The sequence below is a fragment of the Salminus brasiliensis genome, chromosome 11 (genome assembly GCF_030463535.1).
Source record: "Salminus brasiliensis chromosome 11, fSalBra1.hap2, whole genome shotgun sequence".
Taxonomy (NCBI): Eukaryota; Metazoa; Chordata; class Actinopteri; order Characiformes; family Bryconidae; genus Salminus; species Salminus brasiliensis.
In genome coordinates, this window is record NC_132888.1 from 2,921,980 (window position 1) to 2,943,445 (window position 21,466).

Sequence of the window (21,466 nt, forward strand, 5' to 3'; positions counted from 1 at the left end):
TCTTCTTGTCTTATCATCAAATTTGGACAGACGTCCTGTTCTTGGGAATGTCACTGTTGTGCCTTGTTTTCACTGTGTTCCATGAAAGATGTGGCTACAAAAATGTCAGGACAAGCCTACTAGAACAGAAGAAATGTATTTGGGGTTGATCTGAGGCACTGTAATTGGTGACAGGTGTGTGCTGACTCCAATTGAACATGAGTTTGAATGTAATTGGTTAAATCTGAACACAGCCACACCCCCAGTTATAAAAGGTGGTGCACACTTATGCAACCACATTATCTCAGTTGTTTATTTTTACTTCACCTTTTGCATTGTAAAGGTTATAAGTCACATTAAAGGTGGAAAAAGTCGCGAAATTATTTGTCTTGCTGTCATTTTTTACATCACAAAAACAGGGTGTGTAGACTTTTTATATCCACTGTGTATATATATATATATATATATATATATATATATATATATATATATAAATGAAGGAAATGAGATGGTCCAAAGAATCCTTCTATGAACCGTGTAAAAGCAGGCTGTTTATTATGTTGTGTAAAACACACACACACACAAAATCCACTTTTTCCAGCTATTTGACACGATTAAGGTGCAGAGCGCCATCATAAACATCAGCACCGAGTAGGAGGGAAAGAATGACATGACAGAGTTTATAGACCTCCATTAAGCAAGGGTGACGAAATCGCCTGCAGCTCAGAGGTAACCTGTCCTCACGCCCAGAACAATTATCTTACTGGCTGGAATTCAGCCAAATAGGAATCTGCTACACAATTACAACCATCAGCAAGTCATTAGGACTGAACCTCAAAACAGGGCTTCCAAACAGTGAACTGTAGATCCAACAGGGAGTCACATAACAGGAGCGATGCCCATTGGCTCTCTATTATGCAAACTGGCTTAAAGCATATCGAGTGTGATCTGGCCTTTTTACTTCCTTTTACTTAAAGTAAGTGGACAGAATGTCTTAAAGGCAGACATTTAGACCCTTAGTGTCAGTCGTGTTTAGTTAGCAGCTAAAATGTTAAAGCAGTGTGATTAAATACAGTCTCTGGCTTAGATCAATTAATTCCTTAACTATTTCAGATCATCACAGACACGCAAAACCCCTGTATCTCCATTTTATGACGCAATGTGAATCTGGCGGTTGTTCTTTACACTGTTTTAGGATTTCATGATGAATGGACCAATAGAAATTCTCCAAAATGACATTGACTTCCATTGAAAGTATAGCAGGTTTTATCCTTCTGCTGTAAAGTTGCCATTTTATCTATGTGACCACATGAGATTCAGTCTATGCTGTGTTGAAACAGCTGTGTGTGTGTGTGTGTATGTGTGTCCCCATGGTTACTCATTGAGATACAGCAGTGAGGTAGCTGTGGCAAGGAGGGCGACGGCTGCTGCCACTGCTACACCTGAGAAAAGAGAGAGAGAGAGAGAGAGAGAGAGAGAGATGAATGAGGAAGTGTGGCATGAACGGGGCTTCAGGAATGCTAAGAATTTATGATACCACCCCCCCCCCCCCCACACACACACACACACACACACACACACACACACACACACACACACACACACAGACGCACACTCTCTCATGGAAAAGCCCTGTCATTAGTGAGGCACACAGTGAGTAATACTTTCCCCCACCCCACACAAATTGTGTTCAAATACTGGTCAGATTTATAATCTGGACAGATCTTGCGCAATCTGCATAAATGTTTGCTTAATTTGACTCATGTGATCGTGAGAACCATTACATAAACATCTATGTAAATCCAGGTTTTCCATTTTTTTTTGTTTTCTAACCACATAGAAATAATAATATTCAGTAATTAGGATGAGGAGATATACAGCTCTGGAAAAAATAAGAGACCCCTTAATTTATTTTCTTAAATGTGCATCTCTACGTGTACGGCAGACATTTCATCAAACAGAGACAAGCTGAATTTACAGACTATGAATGGCATAAAGTCCCAACAGCAATGGAAAAGACTAGTGTAGAGCCGGCCGAGCAATGAGCGCTGTGATTGGCCGTCGAGGTTATTTCAGCATAGTGATTTCTGAATGCTCTCAAAGTTCAGATATTAGCACTGTGTTTAAATCTGAATAATAACTTATTTTATTATAATTATTCTAATCATTTCTTTGCATTATTTGAGCAGTTGGTTTTGAGCAGTCGTCATTTCTGCAAATAAATAAATAAATGCTCTAAATAGCAAATATTTTATTTGGAATTTAGGGGAAATATTGTTCATGGTTTATAAAATACAACGCAAATATTAATTTCCCTTAAACACACTTTCTATAAATAGTAAAACCAGAGAAACTGATCATGTAGGGTGGTCTTTTCATTTTTTCTGGAGCTGTATCTGTCGAGTCAGAGGGAGCACATCTGGCCGCGCTCTCTCTGGCTGGCTAGATGGTGCGTGGCGGTGGCTGGCATTGCATGTATTGGAGGAGACATGCGTCAAGTCCCTCCTAGTGTCGGAAGCATTGCTAGGGCTAGAGGGACTTATGATTGGGTGGGTAGTTGGCAGTGTCAAAATAGGCAAATAATATAAATGAAAAATAAATACATTAATAAATAAATAAAAGAAAAAATGTTTTGTTTGTCTAATGCTACTTCCTCTCAGCAATTTCAAGAGAAACATAAACTTCATTTGTTTATCAAATCTTTGCCCAAATCTTTTTCTCCAAATTTGCCACTGCCAACTAACCCACCAGTTCGTAGCTCCCCCTAGCACTAGGAGGGTAAGGACCTAACACACGTCTCCTCTGATACACATGAAGCCAGACACCACCTCTTTTTTAACAGCCACCGCTCCGGCATCGGATAGGTAAGTGCCGGGTCCCCAGCTCCACCACACCAGCTGATCCCAGCTAACAGACGCCTGTGCCGGCCAGCATCGCTTAAGAGGGATTGGGGCAGAGAGCGCCATCTACCCACCCGGAGAAAGCACGACCAATTGTGCTCCCTCTGACTCCGGCTGCTGATGGCAAAACAGCATCTGAGCAATAAAACATTCCCCTGGGGACAGCTGAAATCTCTTGGGATGCCATAACATTTGCATGGCTCTGTTTTCCTTTTTTTCTAAACTGTATACAGTAAAAATTTGACACTACCTTTGATCAAAAAGCTGAAAAGGATGTTTCACCTTTAACTTCATGACTTTTTGAGATGAGACTTTTTTTCCACTATTAACTAACTATTCACACTACCAGAGACTTTGACCAGGGGTGCCCAAACTTTTGCATGCCACCGTATATGGGTTCAGCTTTCTGTACGAGGTTCTGCCGATTAGTTTGCTGAGGTCAGAAAACCACGTACCAGCGTAGTAGCGTGAAGCGCTCTGCTTCTCCACCGGTTCAGTGGAGGATGCTGGTGGCACTTGCTGAGGGGCTTCATCATCACATCCTTCCTCCCTTTCAAGAACAGACGTAGAGCGGCATGCTGAAACAAACACAGCACTCATCACTAAAGCTCCACTGCTTCTGTCTTTCACTTTAACAGTGGGTGAATTCTCTGAAGCCTGAGGCTAATACATACACATATATCCCTACTTTAATAATTACACTGGAATTTCAGTCTGCTTAATGCAGGGAAATCACACATCCGCTCAAACTGGTTTAAAGCAGAATCAGCAGTAACATCATTCATCAGTAAGCATCCATTCATCCAATCATTCATCACTAGTACTGTTTTGTTGTTGTTTTTAAAGGTTCTTCCTGGAACAAAAGGTGGTTCTACCATGAGTGCAAGTTATCATATCCTCTATAGAGGCACATTGAGCTGACTGTGTGCTGCTGTGTTTTCTATTCCTGTACTTCCTCAACATTAAACTATGCACAAAGCTGTCTATACTGTCACTACTGAGTTCAGACACTAGTGGAACGGGTCAGATCTGTGACGTACTGTATTTTAATTATTCAAACTGGTGATTTAGTCATTTGTGGCCTAAACTATATTTGTTATAGTTATAGCATAGTTAAAATAAATGCAACATCAGCCGCCTTCTAAACCCTGCACTGCAGATGAGGTAGTGGTGGCTCAGCGGTTAGAGCTCTGAGCTATTGATGACAGCGTTGTGGGTTTGATACCCGGGCTCGGCAAGCTGCCACAGCTGGGCCCTCGAGCAAGGCCCTTCACCCTCTCTGCTCCCCGGGTGCTGGAGTTGGCTGCCCACCGAACTGGATATGTGTGCTCACCTTTAGGTAGGCTGCATTTCTCGGCCGCTGCATCATAGAAGGCCATAGTAGGACGCTTTGTATACAGCCCAGAAATGCAGTCTTTCCAACCCTCGGTTAGCCTCAACTGGACTAGTCGATTCTGACTGGGGTGTATACATGGATGTATTCTAATCTGATGGAACTGCTAGTCAGATTATTAACGGATTATCAGGCTGCATGTGAACGTGATTAGTGTTGATGAATAAAACCAGATATCTAAAGACATCTAAAGCTTCCATAGAAAGTTATTCCACAAAATTCCACCAAATATGATCACTCTGCCTGATGTCTAAGACACTATCTATATTGTCTGCATAATTAAATAGTAAACAAGCGTGGGTTTGGTGGGAAACCTGAGTCAGAATAGTTCACAGTTACGGTGAATGGAAACAGACGTCTGAAGACATCTAAAAAGTATTACAGCAATGGTTTTGAGGACACGGCCTGATGCCTGAGACACCGTTTTACCAGAGGTCTCAACATTCATGGTGCAGAGACACATGCAAGGCATTTAAGGCAACACAGTCCCCAAAGTCATTTCTTTAATCACAGTTATCAGTAATTGTACAGTAATTTATCCAATCAGCCTTTTTACCCATTTTCCAAACCAGGTGTTGATCTGAGGAGAACTCTAAATAATACTAGACTGCATGAGGAGATGTTCTAATGATGAACACTTTCTGTAGGAGTGATATTATTATTAGTGTTTATTATAATATCAGTGTTTTACTGAGCAGGTAAGCAGCTCTTCAGCCTCTTTTTCACAGGGGACTACACGTTTTGCACAGTACTGTACTTTTAAAGGTTCTAATAGAATCAAAAGTGGTTCTTCTGTGACTGTATGCATTACCCTGGGCCTCCACGCTCGTGTCTATGTCCCCCTCTGCTGAATCCCAATCCAGCATCTCTTTAAGCCGCTCAGCCACGTCTGCTGGAGTCTCGTCTGGGAACATGTAGTCACACAAAGTGAGGCCGGAGCCGGACAGGGGGGCAAACACTCTCCGGGGAAGGTCCTGCTGCTCACTGTCAAGATCTGCTGAGACAAATACAGAATAAATGGAAAGTTAACATTTTCACCCTTAAAACATATACATTCATTTCTTAAAGAAGATGATCTCTACACTATATGGACAAAAGTATTGGGACGCCTGCTCATTCATTGTTTCTTCTGAAGTCAAGGGTATTAAAAAGAGTTTATCCTGCTTTTGTTGGAGTAATTGTCTCCATAAAGGCTTTCTACTAGATTTTGGAGCAGCATTGCTGTGAGGATTTGATTGCATTCAATGACAAGAGTGTTAGTGAGGTCAGGATGTTGGATGATGATCACCACCCCACCTCATCATCCCCACCTCCACAACTCATCCCAAAAGTTTTGGATGGAGGTCCACAGCTCAATGCCCCCCTCTAGCCCACACCTGGCATTAGGCAGCATGGTAACAATAGGCTCACATTGATCTGCTCCAGAGAGTCCTATTCTATACCTTAAACTAGCCGAATGCATTCGTTACATGGGGTGTCCACAAACATTTGGACAGATAGTGTAACTTGGTTCAATTTATGCTACAAATATCAGCGCATTATTGTTTAAGGCCTCTTATCTGCCACAGTTAACGTCTGATAATCAGCAATACTGAGGACCGTACAATTGCAAATGCCAATGGCGCCATCTAGTGAGCAGTTTCAGATAGTTAATCTTAAGTTCTTAAATTTCTTTTGTGACTTTTGAAGATCACCTCCTTCATTCATTTGCAGATCCTCCAGAAGCATCTCCACTCGATTTGAAACTGTGCTCACAATGTCCCTCTTGATGGCCTGTAGAAGACAAAATGAAAATCAACAGTAATAAACTAGTAATAAACAGACACAGAAACACTGAAGGCATACAGTCATATGCAAAAGTGTGGCACTCCTGGTCAAAATATGCACCGTAAATATAAAATTATGTTTTTATGAAATATAAGAAAATCTACAAATATAAACCTGAATATAACTTTATTTCTATAAACATTGTATGATCTTTGTATACACCATATTTTATGTTTTATTTATATACACACATAAAATAATATATTTGTATTATTTCTAATTATACAGCGTGTTAAATTCAGTAATTGTGTACTAGAATTTGTAGAAATGTGTCTCTACAGAGGACGTGACTCATTTACACTTACAACATCAACAATACATATGATTTGACCAGGGGTTTCCAAACTTTTGCATTAGGCTGTATTTATTTCATACATAGCCATATCTGCATCATTCCACCCGTCATTACCCCTAGGCCACCTTTGGTCTCCTTCTGTGAGCTGGAACTACTTTTTTGGTGGAAGTATCTACAGCAGTGATGTTACTCACTAATAGTTATGCGACCAAGAACACTATTTTTAAAACATACACTATATGTCCAAATGTTTGTGGACACCCCTTCTAATGAATGTGTTCTGCTACTTTACGTTGCATCCATTGCTGAGACAGATGTGCCAATGCACACACATACAGCTTGTCTAGTCCCTGTAGAGAAGTACTGCCAATAGAATAGGACTCTCTGGAGCAGATCAACATCATGAAGCTATCGGTACCATGCTGTCTAATGCCAAGCATGGGCTAGAGGGGTATAAAGCCCCCCAGCATTGAGCTGTGGAGCCGTGGAAGAACCGTGTTCTCTGGAAAGATGGTGGTGGAGCTCCATCCAGTACATTTAGACTTAGGATGAGGAGTTGGGGAGTTGGGGGTGATGAGGTGCGGTGGTGATCATCATCCCACATCCTGACCTCCCTAACGCTCTTGTTAACTAAATGCAATCAAATTCTCACAGCAATGCTCCTCCAAAATCTAGTAGAAAGCCTTCTACCCTGGACAGTAGAGACAGTTACTCTAACAAAAGCAGGATCATTTTCTTTCAATACCCTGGATTTCAGAAGAAACGATAAATAAGCAGGTGTCCCAATACTTTTGTCCGTATATTGGAGAACAGTACAGGTAGAATACTGGGTGAAAAAGACAGATATCGTTCTTCTCGTACCTGTGCGGCGTGTCTGGTCCTGGGTTTGTTGCTGTGGATGTATGCTCTGCAGTGAACGACCCCTCTCACAGACACCGACTTACTGCAGGCCTGGACCACAGCACTGCACCTCTGCCCCGCCTCCGGGTTCTCCTGTAGCACCCATTTACACACAGGATCAAGCACAGATACTCGTCACACAATCCCACACCTAAAAGCCCCAGAATTGCAAAGAAAAGATCTTTAGGAAGATTTAGCAGACCCTGGATGGGGGGGGGGTGCACTGTTCTACTGTGCAGCGACACCAGCAACAAAAATATCACCTTCATGGAAAAGTCATCAGAAGAACAGCTCACCCCAAATCTCATTTCTGATAAAGATTAAATAAAACTCTTTGGCTGCTCCGGTGTGAGCAAGGGTGCAGAAGGGTGCGTCTGATGGCCCGACTTGCTGGGTCAGGTACTTGTGTGTTCCACTCACCTCTGAGACCAGGAGCTGTGCTCGAAGTGTCGGCTGCTGACTCGTCTTTGTGTTCTTTCTCTACAGTGAAAAACCAGAGAATCATCGGCAAAAAAAAAGGAAAAGACCCTCACTTAAAAGACTAGTTCCCTCAGACAGAGATTAAGCCTAGTCTAGCCCTGGACTAGACAGCATATAGAATTTTCCATTTATATTGTTGCCGTCACTTGGACAAAAGTATTGGGACACCTACTTCATTCATTTATCTTCTGAAATTAAGGGTATCAAAAAGGAGGAGTTGCTCCTGCTATTGTTGGAGTAACTGTCTCTACTGTCCAGGGAAGAAGAAGGCTAGATGTTGGAGGAGCACTGCTGTGAGGATTTGATTGCATTCAGCAACAACAGAGTTAATAAGCACAGGATGTGGGACCTCATCATTCCCAACTCCCCAATTCATCCTAAACATACTGAATGGAGCTCCATCATCATCATTCCAGAGACAGCTCCACAGCTCAATGCTGGGGGGGCTTAATACCCCTCTACTAGCCCACACCTGGCATTAGGCAGCATGGTGCCAATAGTTCCATGTTTATCTGCTCCAGAGAGTCCTATTCTACTAGCAGTACATCTCTTCAGGGACTAGACAAGCTGTTTGTGTTTTTCAGCAATTGGTGCAACTTAAAATAGCTGAATGCATTCATTAGAAGGGGTGTCCACAAACTTTTGGATATAGTGTACTTTAGTTCATACAGTCATACACCTCTGCACGGTTTGAGAAGAATGTGTGATGGTTTAGTCACCAGGCTATGATGGGGTAAAAGCTTCATACAGAAGATTGTGAAACGGTCCTCACCGATCCGCTCAGCAGCTCCGAGTCGTCTGATGCTGGCCTGCCGTTAATGAGACAAAGGCCAGCCTCAATCTGTTTAGCCCACCTCCTCAGTCCATCCTGTAACACAGCACACTAAAATGACTACCCATGATCATAATGTACTGATTATAATTAACACCTAAACATGCATGAACCCAGCTGCTCACAGACACTGAGAGAGCTCAGAGCAACCCTACCTTTATACACTTCACTGAGGATGAGGAGTCGGTCACAGGGATCTGCAGGTCCACTTTGACAGAGCAGGTCAGCACAGGCCAGGAGGAAGAGATGCCAGACTGATATTTCCAGTCTGCAGGCTTTGCTGAACACTGAAGAGGAGAGGTCAGAAGTAAAGGCAGGGTCACAAATGACCTCTATTGTGCTTTTAATCAATAATTACATTAAATTATTAATTCTGGTCCTAATAGAAAGTCTAGGTCAGACTGATGATCTATTATAAAGAGCAGAATTGTTCACAGCTCTGCTCCTATAATAACAAATCCCACTGTCCTCCTAAGCTAAACACATCCCACATCATTCAATTCGGTCCAATTCAGATTTATTTAAATAGGCTTTTCACGATGAACGTTGTCACAAAGCAGCTTCACAGAGATCCGGGTTCGAGCCTCTTTTGAGCAAGCGAGTGGCATTTATCTTATATATCTTAAGCAGATACTTCAATAAGTTTAGCTATCTGGTCGAGGAACAAAAAGAAAAAACAATCCTTTACCTTCGGGTCTTTCACGTCAAAGGTTCTGCAGACGGCTCTGAGTTCAGTACATTAAGGAGTTTAATTAACAGCAATAAGGTACTGTAACATACTGTAAGCGAGAGGAGCACAGGGTAGGTGTTTCTAATAAAGTGGCCAGTGAGTGGAAGCATGTGGTAGGTGTTTCTAATAAAGTGGCCAGTAACGAAGCACAACACAGGTATTTCTAATAAAGTGGCCAGTGAGTGGAAGCACATGGTAGGTGTTTCTAATAAAGTGGCCAGTGAGTGGAAGCACAAGGTTGGTGTTTCTAATAAAGTGGCCAGTGAGTGGAAGCACAAGGCTGGTGTTTCTAATAAAGTGGCCAGTGAGTGGAAGCACATGGTAGGTGTTTCTAATAAAGTGGCCAGTGAGTGGAAGCACACGGTAGGTGTTTCTAATAAAGTGGCCAGTGAGTGGAAGCACAAGGTAGGTGTTTCTAATAAAGTGGCCAGTGAGTGGAAGCACACTGTTGGTGTTTCTAATAAAGTGGCCAACGGAGAAGCACAATGTTGGTGTTTCTAATAAAGTGGCCAGTGAGTGGAAGCACAAGGTAGGTGTTTCTAATAAAGTGGCCAGTGAGTGGAAGCACAAGGTAGGTGTTTCTAATAAAGTGGCCAGTGAGTGGAAGCACACAGTTGGTGTTTCTAATAAAGTGGCCAGTGAGTGGAAGCACAAAGTAGGTGTTTCTAATAAAGTGACCAGTGAGTGGAAGCACAGGGTAGGTGTTTCTAATAAAGTGGCCAGTGAGTGGAAGCACATGGTAGGCGTTTCTAATAAAGTGGCCAGTGAGTGGAAGCACAAGGTTGGTGTTTCTAATAAAGTGGCCAACGGAGAAGCACAATGTTGGTGTTTCTAATACAGTGGCCAGTGAGTGGAAGTATATGGTAGGTGTTTCTAATAAAGTGGCCAGTGAGTGGAAGCACAAGGTTGGGGTCCAGAAGAGATCCAGTGTTAAGTGTAAACTCACAGTAGGACAATAATCAGGAGTTCTAGATAATAAAGGATACTTCCTTGTTTTGGAGCAGATGTGCAGTGTGATGCGGTCAGTCACATCATCCTCCGACAGATCCCACAACCTGCTCTTAGAGATGTACTTATCTACTGCAAAGATAATCTGAAACACACACACACACACACACACACACAGACAGACAGACAGACAGACAGGCAGACGCCTTTTATCATTGCAGGGAGATCACTGGTCTATACTAGTTGCAACTTAGCAGAAGCAAGGTAGGTGTTTCTAATAAAGTGGCCACTTAGTAGAAGCACAAAGTATGTGTCCAAATGTTTGTGGACACCCCTTCTAATGGATGCATGCATTCAGCTACTTTAAGTTGCAACCATTGCTCACACAGATGTGCAAATGCACACACACAGCTTATCTAGTCCCTGTAGAGAAGTACTACCAATAGAATAGGACTCTCTGGAGCAGAGCAACATTAACCTATTGGCTCCATGCTGCCTAATAATGTCAGGCGTGGGCTAGTAGAGGGGTATAAAGCCCCCCAGCATTGAGCTGTGGAGCAGTGGAAGAACTGTGTTTTCTGGTATGATGGTGGTGGAGCTCCATCCAGTACTTTGGGGATGAGGTGGGGTTGGTGATGATCATCCAACATCCTGACCTCACTAACCTATTATTCTAAATCTATTAGAAAGCCTTCTTTCCTAGACAGTAGAGACAGTTACTCCAACAACAAAAGCATGATCACCTCTCTTTTAATGCCCTCGATTTCAGAAGAAACCATGAACGAGCAGGTGTCCCAAAACAGTGTAGGAATAGTGTGTATACACATAGTGTGTTTCTAATAAAGTGGCCAGTGAGGAACTATATCCAGATTCATACTCACCTTTTTCAGTGTGTTCTGCGCTTCCTTCGACAGCTCAGGAGGGGTGATCAGAAAAATGCCAAGTACACACACGCCTCCGGGCAACATCCGAGAAACCTGAGGGGACCCAAGCGCCGTTAAACCAACTAGCATACAGACACAACACAGACGGCTGCAGCCCTCCGAGCGCACCCACCTGCCGAGCATGCTCAGCGACCCACTCCGCATCAATATCGTCCAGGGGGCTCGAAGCTCTCCGGCCCGCGGGGCTCCCCTCGCTCTCGTTGTGAGGGGTTTTCACCGCCAGCACCACAAAGTCTTTCTGTGCTGAGGACTGAAGATAAAGAGGGAAGCTATGAGTTAAACACAAAAAGGTCACTCTTGGTCTACACCATGATTATTATATCATGATTATGATCAGAGCAGTTTAACAGTATTGATGGTTTGGTAACTTTTATCAATAATTTATCAATAGTTCTGATCAGAGGAGGACGGGTCGGGTCCCCCTTGTGAGTCTTGGTTCCTCCCAAGGTTTCTTCCTCCAGCTCTGAGGGAGGTTCTCCTTGCCACTGTCACCGTTGGGGTCTGCTCACTGGGGGTCTTTGATCCTTCATGTCTTCTTATGTTATTTCTTTTTATTCTGTCTTTCACTAATTACTAATTATGTAAAGCTGCTTTGTGACGACAACAGTTGACTCTTACAGTCAGAAACAAGGCCTTCGAGGTCACATTCTTAACCTCAGATATCTTCATATTCTTATGTGCTCTTATGTCTTTATTTATATTTCCCCTAATGCTGTATTCTGAGATCTGTGAAATTGATTGGCTGATCACACACTAAGGTGTGTTACCCAGTAGCTACAGGGACTACAGGGCTATTCTCTGGGAACAGAGTTTCGGCCTTTAAAGCTCTGATAACTCAAGCACCAATCAAGCACCAACCGCTGGCCTACAAAGCCAAGACTGGACCAGCCAGCCCCTCCGTACTTGATGGCGATGGTCCAAAGCTGATCCGCACCAAGAGCCCTTCCAGCTTCAAGTACGGCTCGGCTCGACCCGCCATCCTTTAAGATCCACGGAAGACGAGCGTCCAGACTTTTTACTGTCCTGCACCGAAGTGGTGGAACGAACTTCCCCTGGGTGTCCGAACAGCAGAGTCCAACACTCGCTGTCTTCAAACCCAGACTGAAGACCCTCCTCTTCTGAGAGGACTTGGGTGAAGGGTTGACTTGTGTTTAGTAGAGTGTAAGATTAGAGGATTTATTGACAATAATCAATAACCACAAGTTGCCACATGAAACTAGACTTGTCTGGGTCTATCCCACCCATGCCACAAACTGAAACAACTGTGGATACACTATATGGACAAAAGTATTGGGACACCTGCTCATTCCTTCATGTGTTTCTTCTGAAATCAAAGCTATTAAAAAGAGTTTCTCCTGCTTTTGTTGGAGTAACTGTCTCTACTGTCCAGAGAAGAAGAAGAAGGCTTTCTACTAGAACTTGGAGGAGCATTGCTGTGAAGATTTGATTGCATTCAGTGACAAGAGCATTAGTGAGGTCAGAATGTTGGATGAGGATCTCCACCCCACCTCATCCCAAAAGTACTGGCCACAGTTCTTCCACTGCACCACAGTTCCTCAATGCTGGGGGGGCTTTATACCCCTCTAGCCCACGCCTGGCGTTAGGCAGCATGGTGCCAATAGGGTAATGATGTTTATCTGCTCCAGAGAGTCTTATTTTATTGGCAGTTCTGTTCTAAAGGTGTGTGTGTGTGAACATTTGCACATCTGTGCACATCAGCAATGGGTGCAACCTAAAGTGGCTGAATGCATTAATTAGAAGGGGTGTCCACAAACATTTGGACATATAGTGCATATTATAAATGGAACTGTGAAACACTCTTTATTATGCCCTGATTCCCGACCAGTTTCTAGGGTAAAGGTTAGCATGTGCTGCCCTTGAGACACATGAAGCTCCGCCCCATTTTTTCCCAACTACTAGTTTTTATTATTGTCTTATGGCTTTCATTGTCAATGCACACCAATTAGCCATAACATTAGAACCTGCCTGATTGGAGGTGTTCTGACCCAGTCGTTTATCTAGAACCTCACAGTTTGGTTCTGGTCAAAGTGTCTCAGATTCTCACGCTTGACCATTTTTCCTGCTTCAGCATCTTCATCACCTTCAAGAACTGACCGTTCACTCGCTGCCTAATGTATCCACCCCTTGACAGGAGCCGCTGTAGATCTCCTGTCAGTGGTGCTAATGTTATGGCTGATCAGTATATGTGTACGTAAACTGCACATTGGAATGATTTGCTTTCCTAGCTGAGAAAGCCAGGGTCAGAGCTGGGAATTGAACCCACAAGCCTGTGCATGGCAAGCATCACACTGAGTGATGGGGGGGCAGGGGGCAGGGGGCACCATACCCCCACCCCTACCCCACCCCTTAAGATGCACTTAGATAGTAGTCCCCCACTCAGGTGATTTGGTTCCCTCACCTGGCCAATCAAAAGCCCAGATACACATGATCCAGCAGCTGCTGAGAGGCCGGCCAGATACTTCTCCACAGACTCCTCAGCGGTGCAGCCTCGGCCCATCCTGTTCAGCTCCTGCAGAAGGATAAAGCAGATACCGGTACTCTGGTAAAACACGTACTGCTGTAACAGGGTCATTTAACCACATCAGTGCCATTGGATCATGCTCATTTTAATGTCATTTTCTTTATACGAAAAAAATTATTAAATTTCCTGCCCTTTTAGGACTTTTATTTTGTAATATTTGAGCAGGAACCTTAATGACAGTCTATACAATTGTCAGAATACCAGCATAATTAAAATAAATTCATATATATCACAAATGTAACATTGACACACTAATTAAAAACATAATAATATCAACAATAATCTTTTAATTTATTTATTTATGCTAAAAAAAAAAAAATGCATGTTGTGAAATTGGCCAATCGGAGCCAGCTGGCCAGCTGTGAGGGACCACCACATGCTCAGGGTGTCAACAACAGGCCAGACAATGATCTTGCTACTTTTCTGGACATCATTCTTCTGAGCTGTCAGGGATTAAAATCACCTTTACAGATTAAAAAACCACTGACAGAGGTTTTAACCCTCTTTATTTAAGCAAGACGATTAAAAGAGCTAATTAAATAATTCTGATTAAATAAGAGCAGCTGCAGGACACCTGCAGTAGCAGAGGATACAGCAGATCTTGAATCCTGACCTTTATTCCTCAGGCTGAAGATCAGCTTCTCCTCTTCTTCACAGCAGCTTCCCTCACAGCTACGTGTGACAAGCCGCAGCAGAAAAAACACGTCATCCCAAAAGAAGAAACCTGATTGGACAACAGAAACGTGCCGTCTCAGAAATGTGGCGTCAGTGCACACAGGCGGGGAGCTCCACTCCTGTTTGAATGCGCACTTGTTCACTTGCCCTTGGCGACTTCCCCTAGAAATGCTAGTCAGAGCAGAGGCTGTGTTATGTAGCTGAATCACCTACAGATGGTTGGAAGACTCTTTGGTGGTTTTGAAGGACTTGCCCGGAGAACTTGTCCAGAGAAACTGCTGTTTTATATAATAACGACTTTTATGGAACAAAAAATATATTTTGTTTGAATATTAAATCTATTAAAAAAAAAAATATATATATATATATATATATGTCCAAATATGGTCAACATTTGTTTTACTATGAAAATATGAGGGTGTTGACCATGCTGGCCTACCAGTATGACCAGCCTGACCAAACAGGTCAAACAGCTTTACCAAATTATTCTATAAACTATCCAGTTTGATGACCAGCTTGGTCAAGTTGGTCATAATAGACCACTCGCGACTCCATCAACCTGGATGATCAGCCTTTCAACCACATTGACCATCGAAGATCAGCTTAGATCAGCTAAAACCAGTAACCAACCAGTTTGATCAAGCTTTTATATGACTAGCATGGTCAAGGTGGTTGACCACCCTAGTGACCACCCCGGTGAACAGTATGATTAGCTTTACCAAGCTGGTCTTCACACTGGTCATACTGGTTGACCAGCTTGGTAAAGCTAATCCTACTGCCACACTATGCTGGTAACCATCATAACCAACTGGTTTCCCCCTGGATGACCAGCTTTTCACCCCCCTTGACCATCAAAGACCAGCTTAGATCAGCTAAAACCAGTAAACAAAAGCTGATCTTGAGTCAACCAGTATGATCAAGCTTTTATATGACTAGCCTGGCCAAAGTGGTTGACCACCCTGACCACGATGGTCAACCAGTATTACCGACGTGAAGACCAGCTTCGGGAGCTGATCAGTCGTCTGGATGATCAGCTTTTCAACCACATTGACCATCAAAGACCATCTTAGATAATCTAAAACCAGTGACTAACAAAGGCTGATCTTGAGTTAACCAGTATGATCAAGTTTATGATCTAAGGTGATCTTTGATGGTCAATTTGATTAAAAAGCTGATCATCCAGGTGATTGATTAGCATACCAGTTTGTTTGAGCATGGTCAGGCTAGTCAATCACCTTGGCCATGCTAGTCATGCTGATAGACCAGCTAATCAACATTTAACTCAATTAAAAACATACGCTACGCTGGTAACCATCTTAACCAACTGGTTTTCCCCTGGATGACCAGCTTTTCACCCCCCATTGACCATCAAAGACCAGCTTAGATCAGCTAAAACCAGCAACCAACAAAAGCTAATATTGAGTCAACCACCCTGACCACCCTAGTGACCACCCTGGTGAGCAGTATAATTAGCTTTACCAAGATGGTCAACCAGTATGACCGGCATGAAGACCAGCTTGGTCATGCTGATAGACCAGCTAATCAATCACCTGGATGATCAGCTTTTCAACCACATTGACCATCAAAGACCAGCTTAGATCAGCTAAAACCAGCAACCAACCAGTTTGATCAAGCTTTTATATGACTAGCATGGTCAAGGTGGTTGACCACCCTAGTGACCACCCCGGTGAACAGTATGATTAGCTTTACCAAGCTGGTCTTCACACTGGTCATACTGGTTGACCAGCTTGGTAAAGCTAATCCTACTGCCACACTATGCTGGTAACCATCATAACCAACTGGTTTCCCCCTGGATGACCAGCTTTTCACCCCCCTTGACCATCAAAGACCAGCTTAGATCAGCTAAAACCAGTAACCAACCAGTTTGATCAAGCTTTTATATGACTGGCATGGCCAAGGTGGTTGACCACCCTAGTGACCACCCCGGTGAACAGTATGATTAGCTTTACCAAGCTGGTCTTCACACTGGTCATACTGGTTGACTAGCTTGGTACAGCTAATCCTACTGCCACACTATGCTGGTAACCATCATAACCAACTGGTTTCCCCCTGGATGACCAGCTTTTCACCCCCCTTGACCATCAAAGACCAGCTTAGATCAGCTAAAACCAGTAACCAACCAGTATGATCAAGCTTTTATATGACTAGCCTGGCCAAGGTGGTTGACCACCCTGACCACCCTAGTGACCACCCTGGTGAACAGTATGATTAGCTTTACCAAGCTGGTCTTCACACTGGTCATACTGGTTGACCAGCTTGGTACAGCTAATCCTACTGCCACACTATGCTGGTAACCATCAGCTAAACCAGCAACTAACAAAAGCTAATCCTGAGTCAACCAGTATGATCAAGCTTTTATATGACCAGTAAGGCCAAGGTGGTAGACCACCCTGACCACCCTAGTGACCACATTGATTGTGGCATTGATTTGGTGGTCAGCCCGGCCGGGTTTTTGATCCCAGGCTCGTTTGATAGGGATGCACTATAGAGTAGCAGGATTAAGGCGCTCAAAAAGGGCCCTCCAGACTGCCCCCTTATCCTAAGGGCAAGTGGACGAGGGTTTATGGTGCGCCGGAAGGAAGCGCGCCCCCACCCGGTTGCTCATACGCTCTCTCCACCGTTTGCCTCCTGTTCTCCCTAAACGATGGCGGCGCTTCTCCAGCAAGCGTTGGAGAGGACGGAGATAAACAAACTGCCCAAAGCCGTGCAGAGCAAACTCGAGAAGCTCCTCTCGGATCAGCAGACGGAGTTTGACTCCCTCAAGGCCGGCCATGAGCGCTACAAGACTGACTGTGGTGGGTAGCATAGCGTTAGCAGGCTGGCTAACAGGCTAGCTGGCTAGGCTAACGAGGGAGATAGCGAGTGAAAAGGGGGTTTTTGTCCAGTTGTGTAGGAGTTAAACGGAAAGTTTGTGGATGGAGGCATGGTAATAGAGTTTATTAAGTAATTGGGAATATTATTTTATGGTTTATGATCTTATTTTTTGACTGGGAACTTAAATTGGCTGCTTGTTGGAATTGGTCCGTTCCACCTTAAATGCTGCAGCAGTTGCATTCTGGCGCCTGGGGCGCCAGAATGCAACTGCTGCAGCATTTAAGGTGGAACGGACCAATTCCAACAAGCAGCCAATTTAAGCCTATTTAAATAAATGGGGACAGCTTAACCTCACCCATACTGCTAAATAATGGCCTAGGAAAGCATTCCCTCCATCTGATCCTCTAGCTTGACCCCCTTACACTGACTTTCTAATAACTTACATCCAGTTTAGAGGTCATATCTGATCTCAGCACCTAATATTTCTTATTAATACTTTATAATAATAATAATTTTTTTATAACACAGCATTTTTTTTGTGCAGAACAACAGTTCTTCAATGTTGAGAAGAAACTGACCGAGACCCAGGAGCAGGTTGTGTCCTACGGTAAAGAGTACCAGGCTGTCAAGGAGGAGAACAGTCGGCTGGGTGAGTTCAGCACCGATTGGGGATTGGGGATGCACCGATACCAGATTTCCGAGTATTGATATCGGTACCAACTCTGACTTAATCTCGATACTCTCCTATAAATCCACTTTTTAATAGTATAATCGTAATAATATGGCACTTATACACAGTATCGGTATCGGCAGAGGACAGCACCGCTACCATGAAGCTTACTGATGCCCCACTTTTTATTGATTTATACATTTTATAAAACCACATGTTTAAACAACCAGAAAAAGCCAGTCATAAATATTTATCACTATTAAACAGTGGAATATTTAATGAAATGTTTAATACTTTCTGTTTCCGTCTGCTGTTTCTTTGGTTCTGAAGCCAGAAGTTGAGTTTCAGCAGCTTGTTTAAAGGAAACACTGAAGATTAGCAGCTTGACCCTGAACCTGTGTTTTTTCACAGATCTGAAATGTGAAGTTAAACAGCAGTTAAAAGCTGTTTGGTGAAGCTGAGCCAGATTCTGCTTCCCTACCTGCTCGTGTTTCTGCATTGTGGCCATTTTTATTATTTCAGCTCTGAAGCTTTTCTAATGTGCAGTTCTTCAACCAGTAAACGCCGCTCTTTCAGACTTATTAGATCTGATTTGGGATCAGATATAAAAAAAAAAAGTACAACCTATAAAAAGTGGAACTCTGTAAACATCAGAATTTAAAGCAGAGTATTGAAGTAAGAGCTGGTATCGGTTTCGGTACTCTGTATAGGCAGATACTTAAAATCTAGATACTTTTTATAGGTAGATATTATCTCAAATAAGATTTAATAAGCTTTAATGAGTATGTTTTAGATTTTGTCTGTGCTTATAGTACACTGATCAACGGCACGCTTCATTAGAGAGAGTAAAATTAGTCCTGTAGTGCAAAATATTCAGAATATAAATCACTGAACTAAGTATAGGAGAGTATTTGGATGGTAGTTTTTAAAATCTGCTGCTGCCGAAGCATTTAAGCCAAGTTAGAATATCAATTTGATCAGTATGGTGCATATTAAAATATCTTTAAATATTGTGATAACTTAATTATTCTCAACCTGTATTTTATGGTTGTCTAATATTTACAGCAAAAATAACACTATTGTCAAGATCCAGGACAAAAACAACAAGGCTACTTGCACATAATCATATGAAGCACATTATAGAGTGTAAATATTATTCACTCATAAGATCGATCCCCTGATTTTTGTATATGTGTGTGTGTATATATATATATATATATATATATATATATATATATATATATATATATATATATATATATATATATCGAGAGAGAGAGATAGATAGATATAGTAAGTAGTGGTTGGGGTTTAAACACAACCCTAAATAAAGCACTTTCTGTCCCCAATCTTTACATCTAAACCGTCCTCTAAAAATCAGTGCTTTGTCTTTTGAGAATCGATTCAGTGTTTTGGTATTTTTTTTTTTTACACCCCTACTTAACCCTTACTAATGTCATCTAATAACCGTGATCATCTTTAGCTGAAGAACTCAAGAAACTAAAAGACGCTGAAGAAGAGGAGAGAGCGGCTCAGCAGGTGAGGGATTGGCTTTGCCTGAATTGATGCAAACCAATACAACTATATTAATGTTGTGGCTGTTTTTGGTACACACTTTACACACATCTAAAGTCTTAAAAAAAACATCTAAAGTGTGTTTTGTAAACTTAAAACTAAAATGAACAAATTCTGCTTCTTTTATTTCACTTTTTAATGTTTAGTTTGTTTTTGGAGTTTTAACAAATACTTAATTTCTACAAACTTCAATTAGAAATACTTTTCTTTTATGATAATTACGTCTTTTTCCGCCCCAGAGTGAACCTTCAAAGGCCAAATATGAGATTGAGGCAGAGAACAGAGAGCTGTCCCGCTCGCTTGAGAAGAAATCACAGGAGCTGGAAAACCTTAGCGGTAAGTCGCCCTGGTGTTTTAATCTGAATTATTTCATAAGGATGCGGGAGGTAGGGATCCTTTTGGGATTGGCAGAAAATTGCTTTAGAAATGACCATTGACCAGCACTGGACAAATGTTTTTGGACAGATATTCCCCTCTCATATTTTCAACAGAAACAAAATATAATTACTGTAGCTTGTTCTCTGTTTCTCCATCATCTAGAAAATGTCATTTCAGCATTTTTGGGACCCTGATTATTAATCATAAGGATGCAGTGTGGTTTGAAGAGTTGATGTGTTCTGATCACTGGATAGATGCATAAATGGTTTAATAATAATGTCAGTTCGTCAGTCCTGTTTCTTTTATTCACTAATGAAGTTTAGTCATAGTTCTTGTTTTCAAACGTTACTTTTTTAGTTATTGTCTTGTTTTTAACCAAATGAAACCAAATGAAATCTGCATTTAAATCTGTATTATTTATTCATTAGTAAGTGTATTTCTCTGTAGTGCTGATCCTGGGGAATTTAGTTCTACATTTTATAAATGTTTAAATATTGCCATTGTCAGGTTAGTACATGAATAATACCAGATAATATCAGTGCATGTGCGATATGGTCATTTTCTGAAGTGTGTGTGTGTGTGTGTGTGTGTGTGTGTGTGTGTGTGTGTGTTTGGTTTTTTCCAGAGGACTTTAAACGCATCAATGACAAACTGGTGGAAACCAGCGCAGTGAAGAATGAGCTTCAGCTCAAACTGGATGAAATCCAGTCGTCTGAGCTTTCCATCCAGGTAAAGTCTGTTGTCTTCTAGGAAAATGTAGCACCTCTGATTTAAAGGAGTGACTGACAGGCAGACACAATACAGCACAGTAATATGATAAACAATACATATAAACAATAAATACAATCAATTAAAAAAAAAAAAAAATGCATAAGTAAATTGTCAGTAGTGTCCCGGAGTGCAGATGTACAGGATGTACAGTAAAGTGTAAATAGTGCAGATAATTAAACCTATGATTTAAACATAAGAGACTCAGTCTTCATCCGTCCTCCTCCCTCTTCCTGCCCCACTGGGAAGAGCTGAAGAGTCTGATAGCTCTCGGACTGAAGGATCTCCTGAATCCGTCTTTGTAGAGCAGCTCTGTGACCGCAGCCTGCCACTGAACTTGGTCCATAATGTAGTGTAGTGGATGACCATCATGATGGAGAGCAGTTTGTGCAGTGTCCACCTCTCTGCCACTTTAACCACATAGCCCAGCTCCACACCAACCACTGACCCACGTCTGACCAGCCTATCGTGTCGCATATAATGAAATATAGCAGCTTGTAAACTGACCCCTCTCTGACTTAATCTGCTGGTTATGTTCAGTTGAATGTAGTTGAGAATGAAAAGCTTTGGGTTTTTCTCTTTTCAGCATCGTGAGAAACGAATGGAGCAGGAAAAAGAGCTTCTCCAGAACCAGAACACGTGGCTGAACTCCGAGCTGAAGACCAAAACTGATGAGTTTTTTAGACTGTCCAGAGACAAGGGCAAGGAAATCCTGCAGCTGAAATGCACCCTGGAGAGCAAAAATGATGAGGTACAGAGTCTTCTGCTCTGTGCTTCTGTTCTTTAGACCTTTTA

At 42.4% G+C, this 21,466-nt stretch overlaps 2 protein-coding genes across 3 annotated transcripts in view; one reads left to right on the forward strand and one right to left on the reverse strand.

Moving 5' to 3' along the window:
• Positions 1-529: 529 nt before the first annotated feature.
• On the reverse strand, positions 530-14,452 carry odr4 (odr-4 GPCR localization factor homolog). Of its 2 annotated transcripts, none has more exons than XM_072690966.1 (14): positions 14,384-14,452; positions 13,648-13,758; positions 11,341-11,478; positions 11,166-11,261; positions 10,323-10,429; positions 9,295-9,331; positions 8,762-8,893; positions 8,547-8,642; positions 7,715-7,774; positions 7,256-7,387; positions 5,967-6,045; positions 5,084-5,266; positions 3,335-3,457; positions 530-1,421 (listed from the first exon to the last, which is right to left on the reverse strand). In XM_072690966.1, exons 2-14 carry the CDS (start codon positions 13,744-13,746, stop codon positions 1,354-1,356), a joined length of 1,350 nt encoding a protein of 449 aa, XP_072547067.1. In that variant the 5' UTR covers positions 13,747-13,758; positions 14,384-14,452; the 3' UTR covers positions 530-1,353. The 2 variants fall into 2 exon arrangements, with proteins under 2 accessions (XP_072547067.1, XP_072547066.1); XM_072690965.1 differs by having other exon boundaries at positions 5,084-5,269.
• A 2,621-nt stretch (positions 14,453-17,073) lies between these two features.
• tpra (translocated promoter region a, nuclear basket protein) overlaps positions 17,074-21,466 on the forward strand; it is a 35,637-nt gene continuing 31,244 nt past the window's right edge. The window contains exons 1-6 of the mRNA XM_072691430.1: positions 17,074-17,261; positions 17,825-17,929; positions 19,434-19,489; positions 19,765-19,861; positions 20,529-20,632; positions 21,258-21,422. Of these exons, the coding sequence (XP_072547531.1) occupies positions 17,111-17,261; positions 17,825-17,929; positions 19,434-19,489; positions 19,765-19,861; positions 20,529-20,632; positions 21,258-21,422 (678 nt within the window). The 5' untranslated portion in view covers positions 17,074-17,110. The remainder of the gene's footprint in view (positions 17,262-17,824; positions 17,930-19,433; positions 19,490-19,764; positions 19,862-20,528; positions 20,633-21,257; positions 21,423-21,466) is intronic.

Excerpts from the sequence above, each read along its gene's own strand:
- odr4 (XM_072690965.1), bottom strand. The coding sequence starts at position 13,746 with ATGGGCCGAGGCTGCACCGCTGAGGAGTCTGTGGAGAAGTATCTGGCC. Across the intron at positions 11,262-11,340 it reads TCGCTGAGCATGCTCGGCAG|GTTTCTCGGATGTTGCCCGG; the intron begins GTGGGTGCGCTC and ends GGGTCCCCTCAG. Across the intron at positions 7,388-7,714 it reads CACAGCTCCTGGTCTCAGAG|GAGAACCCGGAGGCGGGGCA; the intron begins GTGAGTGGAACA and ends TGGGTGCTACAG.